General features: G+C 45.4%; 1 protein-coding gene across 1 annotated transcript; it reads left to right on the top strand.

Annotated features, from left to right (window-relative positions):
* The first annotated feature begins 210 nt into the window (after nt 1-210).
* On the top strand, nt 211-16,565 carry LOC112215031 (branched-chain-amino-acid aminotransferase, cytosolic-like). The gene is made up of 9 exons (XM_042297793.1): nt 211-282; nt 8,758-8,943; nt 9,821-9,931; nt 10,742-10,794; nt 12,317-12,441; nt 12,924-13,009; nt 14,252-14,392; nt 14,594-14,668; nt 16,527-16,565. The coding sequence occupies exons 1-9, from the start codon at nt 211-213 to the stop codon at nt 16,563-16,565; spliced, it is 888 nt and encodes a 295-aa protein (XP_042153727.1).
* Nucleotides 16,566-19,280: the final 2,715 nt, after the last annotated feature.

Raw genomic sequence — 19,280 nt, 5'->3', positions numbered from 1 at the left:
GTTAGCAAATCTCAATGTTCTTTCCAACAACCCCATCTCTCCCTGCTCCCCATCCCATGCTGTTACCAATTATAATTTTTAAATAACTAACCCTGTTACTCTCTCATTGTCTGAATACACTACCCGAGTGTGAATGTTTTAATAAGCTTAGGCTTATATGTAGTTGATTACATCCCATGTAAAGTTGTCATCTATATAAAGTTGTTTACAATGTCCTCCCAGGGCTCCGGTAAAGATGTATCCACCAGTAGCGGCATGGAAGACAGCGTCCACAGCTTCAAGGTAACATTCTAATCATTTACCCGGTGGTACAATGTGCATAGCAACTCGCATTAACATCTGCTAACCATGTGTATGTGACAAATAAAATTTGATTTGATTTGATTAGCATTATTCCTCGTTCATTTCAAGTGTGTGCAAAGGCATGTGGTACAGCAATGGTATTTTAATGTGGAACAGTTCAGATATTGCACATATTGCATAGTACACTGCTACATTGGTGAATTTATATTGCATGTAAAACTGCAATCACAAGACATTTGAAGCTTGTCAGTGTATGGCAAACTGGAGACGCCATTCCCTCCAACTGCCCATTTCAGTGTGGGGAATCAGATGAATCACTTGCCTTCAGCGAGGAGCCCAGCTGCACCATCTTGATGTTTCCTGGATATGATTCTGATATTCATAAAACCTCCCCTGGTTGTCAATCAAAAGGTCCAGGTCACACCAACAGCATGGACACCTCCCCCCACAAACATGGCTCTCCTAATGCCTCTCAGTCCGTTAGATCAACAACAAAAAAACACATCCCCCTACAAAAACAACAATACGTCCGCCTCAGCAAGTAAAAAAAATCCACCTGAGATCCTGAGATGTTCGTCTTATAGATCCATGGGGGTTAACTCCTTCTGTGGCCCCTCGTTTGGCATGTGCTCCCCAGACCCCTGTGCTAACCACATACTCAATGTTGTGGCCCTTTGTGGCCCTCCGAGAGGTATAGAGAAGGAGAAGGATGAGGGCCCTGGTCTATCTAGGAGGTCCTGTGTCGTCTCCGCAGAGAATCCACTTTCCCAGATAACGCTAAGCACCACCTGTCAATCAGGCTGTGACCTGTGATCTGCCGCAGGCTTTTAGCTCTGATTTACTCTGCTCTCTAACGTTGCACAGGGAGGAGACAGCCAGGCAGGCGGCAGTCGCAGGTGGTGATTTGGTGATTAGGAGAAAGAGAGGGGGAGAGAAAGGGGTGAGAGCGAGAACGAGAAAGAGAGAGAGTTGTCATGGGCTGTGCAGGACCGTTTTAAGACGAAGACATTCACAGCTGGATTAAGCCTGTTATTAATTAATCAATGTCTGAGAAAATGGCCTCATAGATGCTACATCCTCATAATTGCATCAGGTCTGTAGTCTTGAACGACAAGCACCTCTGTAGTACTGTATCTGAGCCTAGCTTGTGTACGCTATAGACCCCTGTGTTGTTACTGTACACACGTGTAGGAATCTGACTCCTGTTTTGTGACCCACCTGAGCTGGATGTAGAGTATTTATAGTTTGGTAATCCCTGACCAATGGAGCGTGTGATGTTACGCTGAACATGGATTACTTGAAACTCATTCACCTTACACATCTAAGTCGTTGTCAAGCTCGTCTGAATGAATGGACCAAGGCGCAGCGTCCTTAGAGTTCTACATGTTTAATAAATATGCAACTCACCAAAAACAATACAGAAGGAAACCATGCGTGACATTCTGGGCTGCTCACAGGCAGCTACACAAAAACAGAAGATCCCACCACAAACGGACCAAGCAGCGTGGCCAGGAGGAGCAGACATCTTGGACATGGGAGGATATCTTGGACGGTAAGGGATCCTGGAAGTGGGAGGAGATCCTGGCCGGAAAGGATCGCCTTCCATGGGAGCAGACGGAGGCAGCGAGGGAGGAACAACGACGATACCGGGGTTCCCGACCATGACGGAAGCCCGAAAGGCAGCCAGGGTTTGGCGGAGGTGGTTGGCGGAGCCAGGGTTTGAACCAGAGTCAACTCCCCGTACTCACCGTGGTGAGTGTGTGACCGGTCAGGCACCATGTTTTGCGGTGATACGCACTGTGTCTCCAGTGCGCATCCACAGCCCGGTGCGTTCTGTGCCAGCTCCCCGCACTTGCCGTGCGAAAGTGGGCATCTGTCCAGGACAGGTGGTGCCGGCTCAGCGCGCCTGGTCTCCAGTGTGCCTCCTCGGTCCAGGATTTCCTCCGCCGGCTCTACGTGCGCTCTACGTGCTGTATCTCAGGTGTGCCTTCACAGCCCAGTGCGTCCTGTGCCAGCTCCCCGCACTTGCCGTGCGAAGGTGGTCCTTTGTCCAGGACGCGTTGTGCAGGCTCTACGCTCCAGACCTTCAGTGCGCCTCCACGGCCCAGTATATCCTGCGCCGGCCATACGTACTGTGTCTCCAGTGCTCCTTCACAGCCCAGTGCATCCTGTGCTAGCTCCCTGCACTTGCCATGCGAGAGTGGTCATTTGTCCAGGACGCATTGTGCCAGCTCTACACTCCAGACCTCCAGTGCGCCTCCACAATCCAATATATCCTGTGCCAGCTCCATGCACCTGCCTCCAGTGCGTGTCTCCAGCCTGGTACGTCCTGTGCCAGCTCCACGCACATAGCCTCCAGTGATGATCCATGGCCCGGAGCCTCCAGTGATAATCCATGGCCCAGAGCCTCCAGTGATGATCCATGGCCCAGAGCTTCCAGTGATGATCCATGGCGCGGAGCCTCCAGCGAGGGTGCCCAGTCCGGAGCCTCCAGCGAGGGTTCCCAGTCCGGAGCCTCCAGCGAGGGTTCCCAGTCCGGAGCCTCCAGCGAGGGTTCCCAGTCCGGAGCCTCCAGCGAGGGTTCCCAGTCCGGAGCCTTCAGCGACGGTTCCCAGTCCGGAGTCCCCGGCGCCGACCTACGGTCCGGAGTCCCCGGCAATGATCCACGGTTCGATTCCTCCGGCGATGATTCATGGCCCGGAGCTTCCGGCGACGATCCCCGCACCAGAGGCGCCACTGAAGTTGGCGGAGCCACGAGCGGAGCGGAGTCTGCGTCCCGAACCGGAGCCACCAACAAGGGTAGATGCCCACCCGGACCCTCCCCTATAGGTTCAGGTTTGCGGCCGGAGTCCGCACCTTTGGGGGGGGTACTGTCACGCCCTGACCTTAGAGATCCTTTCAATTCTCTATTTGGTTAGGTCAGGGTGTGACTAGGGTGGGCAATCTATGTTTTCTATTTCTTTATTGGCCGGGTATGGTTCCCAATCAGAGGCAGCTGTCTATCATTGGAGATCATACTTAGGCAGCTTTTTCCCACTTGTAGTTTGTGGGATCTTGTTTTGGTACTGTGTTGTTTAGCCCTACTAAACTTTAAATTTAGTTTGTATTTGTTGTTTTTTCGGTGTTCATTGAATAAAGTAAGATGTACGCCTACCACGCTGCCCCTTGGTCCGTTCCTTCCATCGACGAGGGTAACAGTCGTGCTCTCTTGTGCTATTACATTAGTTAACAGAGTTATCAGGATCTCTGTAAATGTGCCTATCTCAAATTCTTCACAGCAGGTCAGAAGTGATTTGTCATGCAATGCACTTCTTCAAAGATGTGTGAATTCTGAACTAATGAGAAGATATAGTCACTAGAAAATGTACCTTATTTTATCCAATTTTATCACACTGAAGTTTTAAAATATCAATATATCAGATTCATGGCTGGGTAAGTAAATGGCGATATTAGGCCAGAACATTGGTAACCAAAGCTGTAGTCAGTGACGTGTGACTGTGAGAAAGAGAGAGAGTAATCTGACAGTGCTCTCTCAGACTGTTGGCCAGCACTACCCCTCTGTAATCTGAGATTACACAATGCTGCAACAGGTCTTCATTTACGCGGGCAGCCCAATTCTAATCTTTTGTCCTCTATTTGGTCTTTTGACCAATCCCTTTTTCAGAGCTGATTGGTCAAAAGACCAATTAGTGAGAGAAAAAAATCAGAAAAAAAATCAAAAAAAAAAAAATCAAAATCAGAACTGTGTAAATAAATGCAGCCCAGGAAGGGTAGATCTGAGACAGGCCTAATCCAGACAGGCACTGAGAGCAGCCAACCACAGCAGAGCATTTGCCTTTTGCTACTGATCTAGACTAATATTTACCTCCACCCTCATGGTTAATGTTAGGATTGGGGGAGAGTTATCTGATCCTAGAACTGTGGTAAAGGCAACTCCTACACTGAGAGCGGTTGTGTCAGGTGTCCTCTGTGGTTGTTTGTTTATTGAGTGGCTCATGTTCCTAGAAGTTAAAAGCCTGGAGTGTCCTCTACTGGCCAGCAGGAGAATTGCAGAACTCTGAAGCACCCGATGAGACACAGTGCATTTGGAAAGTATTCAGACCCCTTGACTTTTTCCACATTTTGTGACGTTACAGCCCTATTCTAAAATCAATTAAATAGTTTTTCCCCCTCATCAATCCACACACAATACCCCATAATGACAAAGCAAAAACAGGTTTTTAGACATTTTTGCTCATTTATTTAAAAAAATACCAAACTGAAATAGGGAAAGGGAAAAGGCGTCAGTTGAAGGCATTCAGTTGTACAACTGACTAGGTATCCCCCATACCTAGTCAGTTGTACAACTGAATGCCTTCAACTGAAATGTGTCTCACATTTACATAAGTAATCAGACCCTTTACTCAGTAATTTGTTGAAGCACCTTTGGCAGCGATTACAGCCTTGAGTCTTCTTGGGTATGACGCTACAAGCTTGGCACACCTGGCTCTGTCCGGATATACTGTCCCCGTCCACACAGCCAGCTGGGTTCTCAGTACATCGCGCAGACAGGAATACAGAACTCTCTGGGAGAAAGAAAGGCTGTGTTGTATGTTTCATGATTAACTACTCATGTTGTGATTGTGATAACGTACAGGAACTCAAGTCCTTTTGTTCACCTGACCTAGAATACCTCACAAATCAAATGCAGTCCGTATTACCTCCCAAGAGAATTCTCTTCGGTTATAGTCAGTCGTGTATATTCCCGCTCAAGCCGATACCACGAAGGCTCTCAAGGAACTACACTGGACTTTCTGCAAACTGGAAACCACATATCCTGAAGGTGAACTGCTCCCAAGGACTGTGGGTTCTCGTTCTCCGTGGCCGACGTGAGTAAGACATTTAAGCGTGCTAACCCTCGCAATTCTGCCAGACCAGACAGTATCCTAGCCACGTCCTCAGAGCATGTGCAGACCAGCTGGCTGGAGTGTTTACTGACATATTCCATTTCTCCCTATCCCAGTCTGCTGTCCCCACTTGCTTCAAGATGTCCACCACTGCTCCTGTATCCAAGAAAGCAAAGGTAACTGAACTAAATAACCATCGCCCCATAGCACTCACTTCTGTCATCATGAAGTGCTTTGAGAGGCTTAGTTAAGGATAATTTCACCTCCACCTTACCTGACTCCCTAGACCCACTATATATTTACACACCACCCCAATAGATCCACATATGATGTAATCGCCATTGCACTGCACACTGCCCTATCTCATCTGGATATGAGGAATTCCTATGTAAGAATGCTGTTCATTGATTATAGCTCAGCCTTCAACACCATAGTACCCTCCAAGCTATTCATTAAGCTCGGGGCCCTGGGTGTAAACCCCGCCCTTTGCAACTGGGTCCTGGACTTCCTGACGGGCCGCCCCCAGGTGGTGAAGGTAGGAAACAACACCTCTATTACACTGATCCTCAACACAGGGGCCCCACAAGGGTGCGTGCTCAGCCCCCTCCTGTACACCCTGTTTAACCTTTACTGCATGGCCACGCACGCCTCCAACTAAATCATCAAGTTTGGAAAATAACCTCAACGTTAACAAAATGAAAGAACTGATCAACAGAGAGAGAGAGAGAACACACCTTTTCACATCTGCAGGACCGCGGTGGAGAAGGTGAAAAGCTTGAAGCTCCTCGGCGTACACATCACTGATAAACTGAAAGGGTCCACCCACACAGACAGTGTAGTAAAGAAGGCTCAACAGCTAAATTCATCTTGGCCCCTAAGAACCTCACAAACTTTTACAGATATACAATTGAGAGCATCATGTCAGGCTGTATCACTGCCTGGGACGGCAACTGCACCGCCCGTAACCGCAGGGCTCTCCAGAGGGTGGTGCAGTCTGCCCAACGCATCACTGGGGCACACTACCTGCCCTCCAGGACACCTAAAACACCGAATGTCACAGGAAGGTCAAAAAGATCATCAAGGACATCAACCACCCGAGCCACGGCCTGTTCACTCTGCTATCATCCAGAAGGTGAGGTCAGTACAGGTGCATCAAAGCTGGGGCTGAGAGACTGAAAAACAGCTTCTATCTCAAGGCTATTGGACTGTTAAATAGCCACTACTAGCCGGCTACCACCCAGTTACTCAACTCTGCAACCTAGAGGCTGCTTCCCTATGAACATAGACATGGAATCACTGGTCACTTTACATGGAACACAAGTCACTTTTAAACATGTTTACATACTGTTTTACTCATTTCATATGTATATACTGTACTCCACTGTATTTTATTCCATGCCACTCAGACAGTGCTCATTCTAATACTTATGTTTCGTAATTCCATTCTTTTACTTTGAGATGTGTGTGTACTGTTGTCAATTGTTAGATACTACTGCACTGTTGGACCTAGGAACACAAGCATTTCGCTACACCTGCAAAAACATCTGCTTAAAATGTGTATGTGACCAATAAAATTCGATTTGATTTGGGGAGTTTCTCCCATTCTTCTCTGCAGATCCTCTCAAGCTCTGTCAGGTTCGATGTGGAGCGTTGCTATTTTCAGGTCTCTCCAGAGATGTTAGATCAGGTTCAAGTCCAGGCTCTGGCTAGGCCACTCAAGGACATTCAGAGACTCTTCCTGAAGCCACTCCTGCGTTGTCTTGGCTGTGTGTTTAGGGTCGTTGTCTTATTGGAAGGTGAACCTTCAACCCCGGTCTGAGGTCCTGAGTGCTCCGAGGCAGGTTTTCATCAAGGATCTCTCTGGACTTTGCTCCATTCATCTTTCCCTAGATCCTGACTTGACTCCCAGTACCTGCCGCTGAAAAACATCCCCACAGCATGATGCTGCCACCACCATGCTTCACCGTAGGGATGGTGCCTGCTTTCCTCCAGACATGACACTTGGCATTCAGGCAAAAGAGTTCATCAGACCAGAGAATCTTGTTTTAGGTGCCTTTTGGCAAACTCCAAGCGGGCTGTCATGTGCCTTTTACTGAGGAGTGGCTTCCATCTGGCCACGATACCATAAAGGCCTGATTGGTGGAGGACTGCAAAGATGGTTGTCCTTCTGGAAGGTTCATCTCCACAGAGGAACTTTGGAGCGCTGTCAGAGTGACATTCAGGTTCTTGGTCACCTCCCTGAACAAGGCCCTTCTCCCCCGATTGCTCAGTTTGGCCAGGCGGCCAGCTCTAGGAAGAGTCTCGGTGGTTCCAAACTTCTTCCCTTTAAGAATGATGGAGGCTGTGTTCTTGGGGACCTTCAATGCTGCAGAAGTGTTTTGGTACACTTCCCTAGATCTGTGCCTCAACATAATCCTGTCTCGGCGCTCGAAGGACAATTCCTTCAACCTCCTGGCTTGGTTTTTGCTCTGACACTGTCAACTGTGGGACCTTATATCGACAGGTGTGTGCCTTTCCAAATCAGGTCCAATCTATTGAATTTACCACAGGTGGACTCCAATGAAGTTGTAGAAACAAGGATGATCAATGGAAACAGGTTGCACCTGAATTCAATTTCGAGGCTCATAGCAAAGGGTCTGAGTACTTATGTAAATTATGTAAATAAAGTATTTCTGTTTATTTTTAATAAATTTGCAAAAATGTCTAAAAACCTGTTTTCACTTTGTCATTATGGATTATTGTGTGTAGATTGATGAGGATTTTTATTTATTCAATCAATTTTAGAATAAGGATGTAATGTATCAAAAGTTTACATTCCTGTACAATGGCAAAGGTGTCTAAAGATGTCGGAATTCAGGTATGACGTCATTGTTTTTAGCACTATTGTCATGGCTGTTGATAGAACTGGACCAAGGTGCAGCGTGGTAAGCGTACATATTTCCTTTTTATTTGGGTGACGCCGACAAAACAATAAACAATGCAAAACAAACCGTGACGCTTAAGGCTATGTGCCATCAAACAAAGTTAACTTCCCACAAACACAGGTGGGAAAAAGGGTACCTAATATGGTTCCCAATCAGAGACAACGATAGACAGCTGTCCCTGATTGAGAACCATACCCGGCCAAAACCTAGAAATAGAAAATCATAGAAACACAAAACATAGAATGCCCACCCCAACTCACGCCCTGACCAAACCAACATAGAGACATAAAAAGGATCTCTAAGGTCAGGGCGTGACAACTATCCACAGATTTTTTTTAACTACGGCACACGACATGGTTCAATGCGCCAATATATCAGCACCAAAGACTTTTTCTAAATGCCAGCATCTTGGAGCTAGAATTGGGATCATGTTGGCCTACACTGTACTAATGATGATACAAAAATGAACGCAGAATAAATTCACTTTGAAATGTCCCCAAAGTGCTCCTTTATTAAATGGACATTGTTTTGACCTATACATTTTACAACAGTGTTTGTGGACAATGACATACAGTATATTACACCTAAAGCAGTGTGAATGAGTTTACATCTAAACCATGTCCTCTATATCCTCCCCCCCCCAGGCAGCTGACCTGGTCATTGAGCTGTCCCAGACCCACAAGGCCAAACCTGACCTGACCAATCTGGTGTTTGGAACTGTGTTCTCTGACCACATGTTGACCATAGAGTGGACCAACGCTGGAGGCTGGCATAAACCTCACATCAAGTCTCTCCACCTGGCCTGCTCAGCCATGCACTACGCTGTGCAGGTAGGAAACACCACCTTGTTAGGCCTTGTTAGAAAGTTAATGTATCTCACACTCATGCTGTCCATTCTTGCTGCCCACCTGATAGTAATGAAGACTAACAGTGGAAATATGTTGGTAGATGTATTACATACATAAAAATAAAAAATATTTATTTATGTTGTACTAAAATAACTTACGCAATCTCTAAGTATTTTAAATATGTCTAATAACATCAACTAATTCAAGGATATGACAAAGCAGCAGGAGACAAAGTTAAAGGTGCAAAATCAGGTGCCGGTTCATTAAATTATAGTGTTCGAAAATGAATGATGGCAGAAATATTAACAAAACGTGCGAAACGACTGTCAAAACAAACAAAAGGTCTGAAAACTTCCCAAGTGAAAGGCTTAAACAGGCACGTGTAGCTAATGTAACATACTTGGCACCAGCCTACCATTGAGCAATTCCAACACTGGTGAAAATGTACAGGTCAGCATCTACACTACAGGTATGTATAGGACCTCCCCCATGGTTGTCACATCTTACAGCCCCAATTTCAGTGTCTTCAATCAGGAAACAGACTGTGCTGCTGAGATGCTGAGAGTTTGTGTTGAGAGCTTAAGATGAATGTACTACACTTTAATTGTAGCTAGGATAAGAATAGGCACAGATAGGATAGTTGAAGGACAGTGGGTTGGTACGCTCATTTGTACTGAAACTTACACACACACACATAGGTTCAGGAAGCCAATTTCCCATTCTGGACCTCATTCATTATGTTTACATTTACATATATATGTATATTCACTCTGTTCAGAGAATGACTAGAGGTCAGTGGTTCTTTCCTGTCTGCCAGTCTTAACCCCTGTCTCTTTCCTCTCCTCTGATCTCTGGTCAGTTGTTTGAGGGTATGAAGGCATACCGAGGTGCTGATGACAAAGTCTGTCTCTTCAGACCCATGCTCAACATGAACCGTATGGCGAAGTCTGCAGAGAGGGCCAGCCTGCTGGTACGAACACATACAGGCTGTGGTACTGAACAAACATCCCTGTTAGTGAGTATTTCTCCCTTGCCAAGGTAATCCACCCATCTGACAGGTGTAGCATATCAAGAAGCTGATTAACCATCATGATCATTACACAGGTGAACCTTGTGCTGGGGACAATAAAAGCACACTCACATTGCCACATACAGTGCCTTGCGAAAGTATTCGGCCCCCTTGAACTTTGCGACCTTTTGCCACATTTCAGGCTTCAAACATAAAGATATAAAACTGTATTTTTTTTGTGAAGAATCAACAACAAGTGGGACACAATCATGAAGTGGAACGACATTTATTGGATATTTCAAACTTTTTTAACAAATCAAAAACTGAAAAATTGGGCGTGCAAAATTATTCAGCCCCCTTAAGTTAATACTTTGTAGCGCCACCTTTTGCTGCGATTACAGCTGTAAGTCGCTTGGGGTATGTCTCTATCAGTTTTGCACATCGAGAGACTGAATTTTTTTCCCATTCCTCCTTGCAAAACAGCTCGAGCTCAGTGAGGTTGGATGGAGAGCATTTGTGAACAGCAGTTTTCAGTTCTTTCCACAGATTCTCGATTGGATTCAGTTCTGGACTTTGACTTGGCCATTCTAACACCTGGATATGTTTATTTTTGAACCATTCCATTGTAGATTTTGCTTTATGTTTTGGATCATTGTCTTGTTGGAAGACAAATCTCCGTCCCAGTCTCAGGTCTTTTGCAGACTCCATCAGGTTTTCTTCCAGATCCTGTAAAAGGTCGCAAAGTTCAAGGGGGCCGAATACTTTCGCAAGGCATTGTACATCAGAGCCTGGAGAGGAGGGACAGGAGACTGTACGATGGGAGGGTAAGAGGAGGGACTGGAGACTGTAAGATGGGAGGGTTAGAGGAGGGACTGGAGACTGTAAGATTGGAGGGTAGAGGAGGGACTGGAGACTGTAAGATGGGAGGGTAGAGGAGGGACTGGAGACTGTAAGATGGGAGGGTTAGAGGAGGGACGGGAGACCATAAGAGGGGAGGGTAGAGGAGGGACTGGAGACTGTAAGATTGAAGGGTTAGAGGAGGGACTGGAGAGTGTAAGATGGGAAGGTTAGAGGAGGGCCTGGAGACTGTAAGATGGGAGGGTTAGAGGAGGGACTGGAGACTGTAATATGGAGGGTTAGAGGAGGAACTTGAGACTGAAAGATGGGAGGGTTAGAGGAGGGACTGGAGACTGACATATGGGAGGGTTAGAGGAGGGACTGGAGACTGTAAGATGGGAGGGTTAGAGGAGGGACTGGAGACTGTAATATGGGAGGGTTAGAGGAGGGCCTGGAGACTGTAAGATGGGAGGGTTAGAGGAGGGACTGGAGACTGTAAGATGGGAGGGTTAGAGGAGGGACTGGAGACTGTAATATGGAGGGTTAGAGGAGGAACTTGAGACTGAAAGATGGGAGGGTTAGAGGAGGGACTGGAGACTGACATATGGGAGGGTTAGAGGAGGGACTGGAGACTGTAAGATGGGAGGGTTAGAGGAGGGACTGGAGACTGTAATATGGGAGGGTTAGAGGAGGGCCTGGAGACTGTAAGATGGGAGGGTTAGAGGAGGGACTGGAGACTGTAAGATGGGAGGGTTAGAGGAGGGACTGGAGACTGTAATATGGAGGGTTAGAGGAGGAACTTGAGACTGTAATATGGGAGGGTTAGAGGGTTAGGAACTTGAGACTGAAAGATGGGAGGGTTAGAGGAGGGCCTGGAGACTGTAATATGGGAGGGTTAGAGGAGGGCCTGGAGACTGTAAGATGGGAGGGTTAGAGGAGGGACTGGAGACTGTAATATGGAGGGTTAGAGGAGGAACTTGAGACTGAAAGATGGGAGGGTTAGAGGAGGGACTGGAGACTGACATATGGGAGGGTTAGAGGAGGGACTGGAGACTGACATATGGGAGGGTTAGAGGAGGGACTGGAGACTGTAAGATGGGAGGGTTAGAGGAGGGACTGGAGACTGTAAAATATCCAACATATCACAAGTTAGGATTGGAATTGGTTACTGTACCCTTTGAGTAAAGGAAGAACAGACATGGTAGTATTCTTTTGAGATGCAGTAAAAATGCTTGCTTTGCAACGTGTTCTACTAATTTGTCCTGACCCTAATATCACCACCCTGCCAACACTACTAATACAGCTTTACACCAGATTCAACTGTAAAGAGCTTTGGATTCCATTGTGACACGATTTATGTACAGTACACAATAAGATCACGCGCTTGGTTACTCTAACGAACGGAACAGTGTCAAATCATTTTGGATTACGACACATGGAATTGAAATGTAAATGGACAACTCTCGTTTGTGGATTAAAATGAACATGAACATGGTGGTTTGTTTACAGGAACTATGGAGCGTCTATCTACGCCCAGCATGAAGCAGTGGATTATGGGTGCCAGCAGGTCCTCTGGCTGTACGGAGACGACCATCAAATCACAGAGGTCGGAACCATGAACATGATCACTTTCAGTGTCATGGCCAATGAGATTAGAGATAATACCTTTGCTTTAATCAGGCTTTTGCAATTGAACAAGACCAAAGGAAATATGGGTTGCGTTCCCATGTTCAGACATTATATGCATCAACCAATGGTTGCATGCCACACAATTTCTAGAACATATGACGTGGTTAGCTGATACTTAAAATACCTATCCAGGAATTGAAATATCTGGCATGCGTCAGCAATGTCTGAGCAGGGGAACACGACCATCCTCTTCTAGATCTGTTGATATGGACATAATGTTACTGAACAGGAAACGGATCTTTGTGTCTGATTGTACAACAGCGACATCTAGTGGTTAGAGTGTATATCACCACAGCTGCAGTCTTACATAGCCAGTGCTGTTCTTCACTTCTTCACCTGATCTCTGTAAACTGGGTCAGATTGGATATTCCATAGACACTAAAAGATCTGTTAAATTCATTTGTTCATCCAACATTTTTCTCTCCAGAGGAGGCGCTGGCAACGCCCCCTCTGGATGGAATAATCCTACCTGGGATGATGCGGCAGAGCATCCTGGAACTCACCAGGAAATGGGTATGAGAGAGAGAATGATATACAGTACATTCGGCATGTATTCAGACCCCTTGACTCTTTCCATATTTTGTTATATTATAACCTTATTCAAAAATGGATTAAAACGTTTTTTCCCTCATTAATCTACACACAGTACCCCATAATGACAAAGAAAAACAGGTTTTTAGATTTTTTTTTTGCAAATTAGGGCTATGTTCTGTATACCACCCCTACCTTGTCACAACACAACTGATTGGCTCAAATACATTAAGAAGGAAAACAATTCCACAAATTAACTTTTAACAAGGCACACCTGTTAATTGAAATGCATTCCAGGTGACTATCTCATGAAGCTGGTTGAGAGAATGCCAAGAGTGTGCAAAGCTGTCATCAAGGCGAAGGTGGCTACTTTGAAGAATCTCAAATCTCAAATATGTTTTGATTTGTTTAACACTTTTTTGGTTACTACATGATTCCATATGTGTTATTTCATAGTGTTGATGTCTTCACTATTATTCTACAATGTAGAAAACAGTCAAAATAAATAAAAACCCTGGAATGAGTAGGTGTGTCCAAACCTTTGACTGGTACTGTATATAGAGAGGGTAAGAGAGGGGCAAGTACAATGTGTTCTCTAAGGGTAAGACATAAGATAGTTCAACAACAACACAGGGCACAAGCTAGGGGGCAACAGAAAGATAGAGGGTTGAACATGCCATGGCACTCGGGGTTTAATTAAGGGAAAGATGGACTTGACACTCGCATGGACATACCACCAGGGGTGCTTCCATCTGCTACAGGGGCACAGGCACTATACCAGCGGCTATCACTGGCCATTAAACCAGTTGCCTGGTTGCCAGATCAGATACATGTATAGCATGACAAGGAATCTTGGAGGACTTGGCTAAAGCACAGGCAGATCTGGCAACTAAGATGCCACACTGGGGTGTGTGAGAGAGAGAGAGAGAGAGAGAGAGAGAGAGAGAGAGAGAGAGAGAGAGGGGGCATAGAGAGAGGGGGCATAGAGAGAGGGGGGATAGAGAGAGAAGGGGGATAGAGAGAGAGGGGGGAGAGAGAGAAGGGCTCTCCAGCCCTGTTCTTGGAGAGCTACCATCCTGTAAACTTTCACTCCAACCCTAATCTAGCGTACCTTATTTGAATAGCTGATTGATAAGCTGAATCAGGTTAGTTACAACTGGGGTTGTCCCTCTCTCCTCCTCCACCTCCCTCTCTCCTCATCCACCTCTCCCTCTCCTCTTCTAGGGGGAGTTTAAGGTGTGTGAGAGGTACCTGACCATGGCAGACCTGTGCTGTGCTCTGAAAGAGGGCCGTGTTAAGGAGAAGTTTGGCTCTGGTACTGCATGTGTGGTCAGTCCTGTGGGATGCATACTCTACCAGGGAGAGGTACACAACCACAACTCACTCCCCTTACAACATATGGATGAATGAATGGATGGATGACTGAATGGATGGATGAATGATGCAATCAAGCAAGCGATCAAAACATTAGAATCAAGCACTTTCACGTTTAACACTTTGTCTTAAACCGCTGAACAGCTACTCCAGAAAGTAGTATTTTAAAATTGTGTGTCTCTCTCTTTCTAGAACCTACATATCCCCTGCCAGGAGGATTTCCCCCAGCTGGCCTCTAGACTGATGAAGGAGCTCACAGATGTACAGGTAAGGTGGTCACAGACATCAATGCAACGTCTATTCCACGTTGGTTCAACGTCATTTCATTCAACCAGAGTTTGCCCAGTGAGACACGTGTGACAGAGGACGATTGTATTGTAACCTCCACTCGCGCTATCAATTTGGATCCTTTTCGGAGGCGCAGCTGGCTAAGACGTTGTCGAGTCGGCGGTCACGTGTGTTTGCGAAGCAGTGGATCACTCATTTGAGCCCAGCAAGTGGACAGGGACAGTGAAGGAAGCTATACTGTTAGGCAAGCACAGTGTCCTCTGTCACGCAATCAACCAAACAGGTACGTATGTATGCAGGCACTCACAGCAGATGTGGCCTCTCCCACAGTAATGGTAACAGCTGGATGGACGTCAGGGCCTGCCAACTGTCTGACCTAGACTGATGTCATCCTCAGCACACAGACTATTCCATAGAGATACATACTAGATTCATCTCGATTCTGTCTCCTCTGTGTTAGTGTATCAGGGCCATTTTGTGTTAGTAAAGTGTAGTGTGTATTCTGCCCTGTAGCTTGCCACATATCTGTATGTTCCACTCTCCATCGCCTTGGTTAAGAGCTGTAAATGGATACCATCCCACTCCCCCTTTCTGCCTACCAGAATACCTTTGCTAGTGGGGGTGTTAAACTGAGTGGGTCATTCATTCAGTCTAGATCTTTCTCAGTATCTCTGTCTGTCTGGCCGTCTCTCTGTTACGTCTGTGAGTTTGTGTTCCTCTCTGCCTCATATCATTTCACCCTGTCAGGGCTAGGTCAGGTGATTATCGTTTTCCCTCTAAATCTCCTCATCGCCACGGCTTTGTGTGAGAGCTTGTGTGTGTCTCCTCTGCCAAACCACTAGTGCTGTGTGTGTAGCTGTGTGTGTGTGTGTGTGTGGATCTGTGTGTGTGCGTGCCTGCCTGCCTTTGTGTGTAAACCTTATCTGAGTGTATGTGTGGCCCTAGCGATAGCTTCTCTCCCCCTGTAGCTCATTGTGGCGCCGACACACAGCCAGACAGAGGAGATAGGAGGAGGTTCATGTAGTAATGGCTGGGCAGGGATGGGAGATAGAGCAGACACACAGTCCTGAAAGCTCTCATTAAGATGCCTGCTGTAATTACACAAACCTAATTATTGTCTCAGCCTTTGTGATCAAAGCCAAGATGCCGCAAATGACGCTGCTTGACCGAGAGAGAGAGAGAGAGAGAGAGAGAGAGAGAGAGAGAGAGAGAGAGAGAGAGAGGGGGGGGAGGGGGAGAGGGAGAGACGGAGGAGCCTAAATGAACAATAACATCGACAAAATGCAGAAAAAACTCCAGCCTGATGTTAAATCTGTTGACATTTAATTTGGATGAGAAACAGAATGGTGTCCGCCTCCCCAAGAAGAAGACATTGGGCACAAACAAACGCGTTGTCTAAGACGAGGGGAGCGAGGGATGAGAAGAGGGATGAAAGATGGGTTTACTAACACGGCCCTCCGTTTCTCTTTCATGTTAATTAGAAATTGCATTTCTTTTGTTTCTCTTCGCGGGTGCTTATTTATTTTCACGACTATGTCCATTACAACTAATTTGCAACATGAGACGTAAATAATTGGATTTGTCTCCGCGGTTGTCGCAGTTCAGGAACATTCTGTTTTGATTTGGTCGTTGTTTTGTGTGTGGCTGAGTTCGCAAGATTTCTTGGGATATTTGTTATTTTTTGTTGTGTGTTTTTGGATATGCCATTCACTGTGTTGTAGGCAAGGAGTTAAAACAGTTTGCGACTGCTACTGTAATTGTCGGCCTGTTGTTTTATGCCTGTTTGACCCCAGTTTACCTTTGACCTTTTGATGATCTTCTCTCTCATTGGTCACAGTATGTCCCGACACAGAGTGACTGGTCTGTCCTCGTGTAACCAAGACACAGCGGTGTGGGAATCTGGGACAAGCACACACAAACTGTAAATGCATACAGTATACGCCAACACACACGCACACACACACACACACACACACACACACACACACACACACACACACACACACACACACACACACACACACACACACAAAATAACCAGCCATCAGGGTAACCTCTATATCAGTAAAATCTTGTGTGTGGGTAAACTCTTTTAAATGTGCAATAATCTTACTCAGATTGCAGTATACTGGATGTTCAGTTTGAAATCCCATTGGGTCAGTAGCAATATTATTCCACTCTAACTCTGCTCAAAATGTGCACAACCTCCACGTTCACACGCCCTGCCCTGCACATCTCAATAGTCTGCCCTGGTGTGGCAGCCCTGCTAAAGTGGGAACTCTAAAATATTACCAGCAGAAGATTTAGAGGTGTAACGTTAGCAATGACCAGCAACTAATGTTACACCACTTTGACTCAATAGACCTTTAAATAGGCCATGTGACATAGGCAGAGGTTATGTAATTTCAGTATCGCTACACGCAAGTGTGTGTTTGAACCCGTGCCATGCGAAAACCTTATTTTTGAGTATGGTATTTCTATTTTGAATAGAGCATTTTAGATTTGTATTTTGAACAAATCTAACCGTTTTAAAGTGAGCTTAAATGGCGGACCAAGTTTCTCAAGGAAAGCACTTTTAGTACTGCTAAGATAGAATGATGAATGAATTCAAAGAGGACACTGGAAATAAGCCCTGATATATCAGAGTGAGAGAGATCCCTGACGTCTGAAGCTTGGAACCTAGAGTGGTAGAAGGATACACCAACCACTGGTATCAAAGAAAGCACAAGTCGAAGTAGCATTGCAAGTAGTCATAACATTCCACGCCAGTTGCTGTGCACGAACAAGTGTGTGGTGTTTCATCTCAAAATGTATGTCATATCTACGATCTGTTGATAGTGAGATCTAATCAAACATAATACTGGTCATTTGTGTGGTGATGTACTATCTTGGACCAATGTCTGTCATTTACTGTAGACCTGTATTGCCATGATTGACAGATATCTCTGTACCTAGAAAGGGAAGATCTGTTTCTATATATACTTAGATGGAAGAGATATATTTATGTCCTCGATGCAATGCGTCGAGTGATACAATATGGCCTGTTCTGTTGATCCAAATAATAAATATGCACCAAAACATTTGTGTCTACTGAGTCTACTGCATTATGTTCAGTACAGTGTGCGTGTGTGTGTGTGTGTGTGTGTTTGTGAGTGTGTACCCTTGTGTGTGTGGTTCCCCAGGGCAGGGCCCATGGTTCCTGGCTGAGCTGCCTCCCAGTGAAAATAGGGCTGTTTGGTGCTGGTTCCATCCCTGTGCCCTGCGGCAGGCTGGTATAGAGCCCAGCACACACATCTTACCAACTAACCCCATGGTACAGCTCTCAGCTCCCAAGGCCTTAAATACAGTACTTTTCCCCTTGCACTGTAGTCCTTTTTGTTGATCACATGCAGGACAGGAAACTGTAAACAAATTTCTCCTTTCCATCCTATCTCCTTCTCCCTCTTCTCCCTCTTCTCCCTCTTCTCCCTCTTGACTCAGAGCATACATCTAATCTCCCTCTATTCTCTCTCTTAGTCCTCTCCATCATCTCTGTATTTTCTCTCCTTCCCCTCTTTATTGTCACTCTTCTTCTGTTTTCTTTGCTTCCCTGCAGAGTGCCTTGGAGCGGGGAGCTTACACCCACCCACCCTGCCCCCCCTCTCTCTCTCTCTCTCTCCCTCTATTCATTCAATTTTCAATTTAATGCAGACATTACTGCTGTAGTGTTTTTGTGGACTGTATATACTGTAGTATTTACTGTAGTGTTTTTGTGGACATAACTGTAGTATTTACTGTTGTGTTTTTGTGGACTGTAGTATACTGTAGTATTTACTGTAGTGTTTTTGTGGACTGTAGTATACTGTAGTATTTACTGTAGTGTTTTTGCAGACATAACTGTAGTATTTACTGTTGTGTTTTTGTGGACTGTAGTATACTGTAGTATTTACTGTAGTGTTTTTGTGGACTGTAGTATAGTGTAGTATTTACTGTAGTGTTTTGTGGACTGTAGTATACTGTAGTATTTACTGTAGTGTTTTTGCAGACATTACTGTAGTATTTACTGTAGTGTTTTTGTTTTATTATCTTTGACATAGAAGTGGGGGCTTTCTCCTTCAGGAAACCTATTGGAGAAATACTAAAAGAAAATGTTCCGTAACCTGTAGGTCGGTAGGACTGGATTCTGAACGGAGAGTTCAGAGCATCTGCTCTTTTCTATAACCTGTAGGGAACACAATATATGGTCTATACTTGGAATGTAGGTTTCTCACTTATGTGTGGCACAAATTGGGATATGGGGAGGGAAATGGGCAAGGTATATGCAAATGAAATATTGTAGTATTTACTATAGTATTTTCTGTGTGTGTTTTTTGGACTGTAATGTTTTGGCTGACATTACTGTAGCATTTACTACTGAGTGTTTTTGCTGATAATACTGTAGTTTTTACTACAGTATACTACAACATTCTATAGTAAGTATTACACATTATTGAGGGATACCAGTGTGTAGTATAATATTCTACAGTATACTACAGTTTACTACAGAATTCTATACTAAGTACTGTAGTATTCTATAGTAGACTGTAGTATTTTTTTCATGTGGGTCTCCTGT

This window comes from Oncorhynchus tshawytscha, linkage group LG15 (assembly GCF_018296145.1).
Source record: "Oncorhynchus tshawytscha isolate Ot180627B linkage group LG15, Otsh_v2.0, whole genome shotgun sequence".
Taxonomy (NCBI): Eukaryota; Metazoa; Chordata; class Actinopteri; order Salmoniformes; family Salmonidae; genus Oncorhynchus; species Oncorhynchus tshawytscha.
Note: the sequence above shows the minus strand (reverse complement) of the source record. Positions and strands in the feature narration are given on the sequence as shown.

Excerpts from the sequence above, each read along its gene's own strand:
- LOC112215031 (XM_042297793.1), top strand. The coding sequence starts at position 211 with ATGTCCTCCCAGGGCTCCGGTAAAGATGTATCCACCAGTAGCGGCATG. Across the intron at positions 9,932-10,741 it reads CAGAGAGGGCCAGCCTGCTG|GCATTGTACATCAGAGCCTG; the intron begins GTACGAACACAT and ends TACTTTCGCAAG. Across the intron at positions 14,393-14,593 it reads GCATACTCTACCAGGGAGAG|AACCTACATATCCCCTGCCA; the intron begins GTACACAACCAC and ends CTCTCTTTCTAG.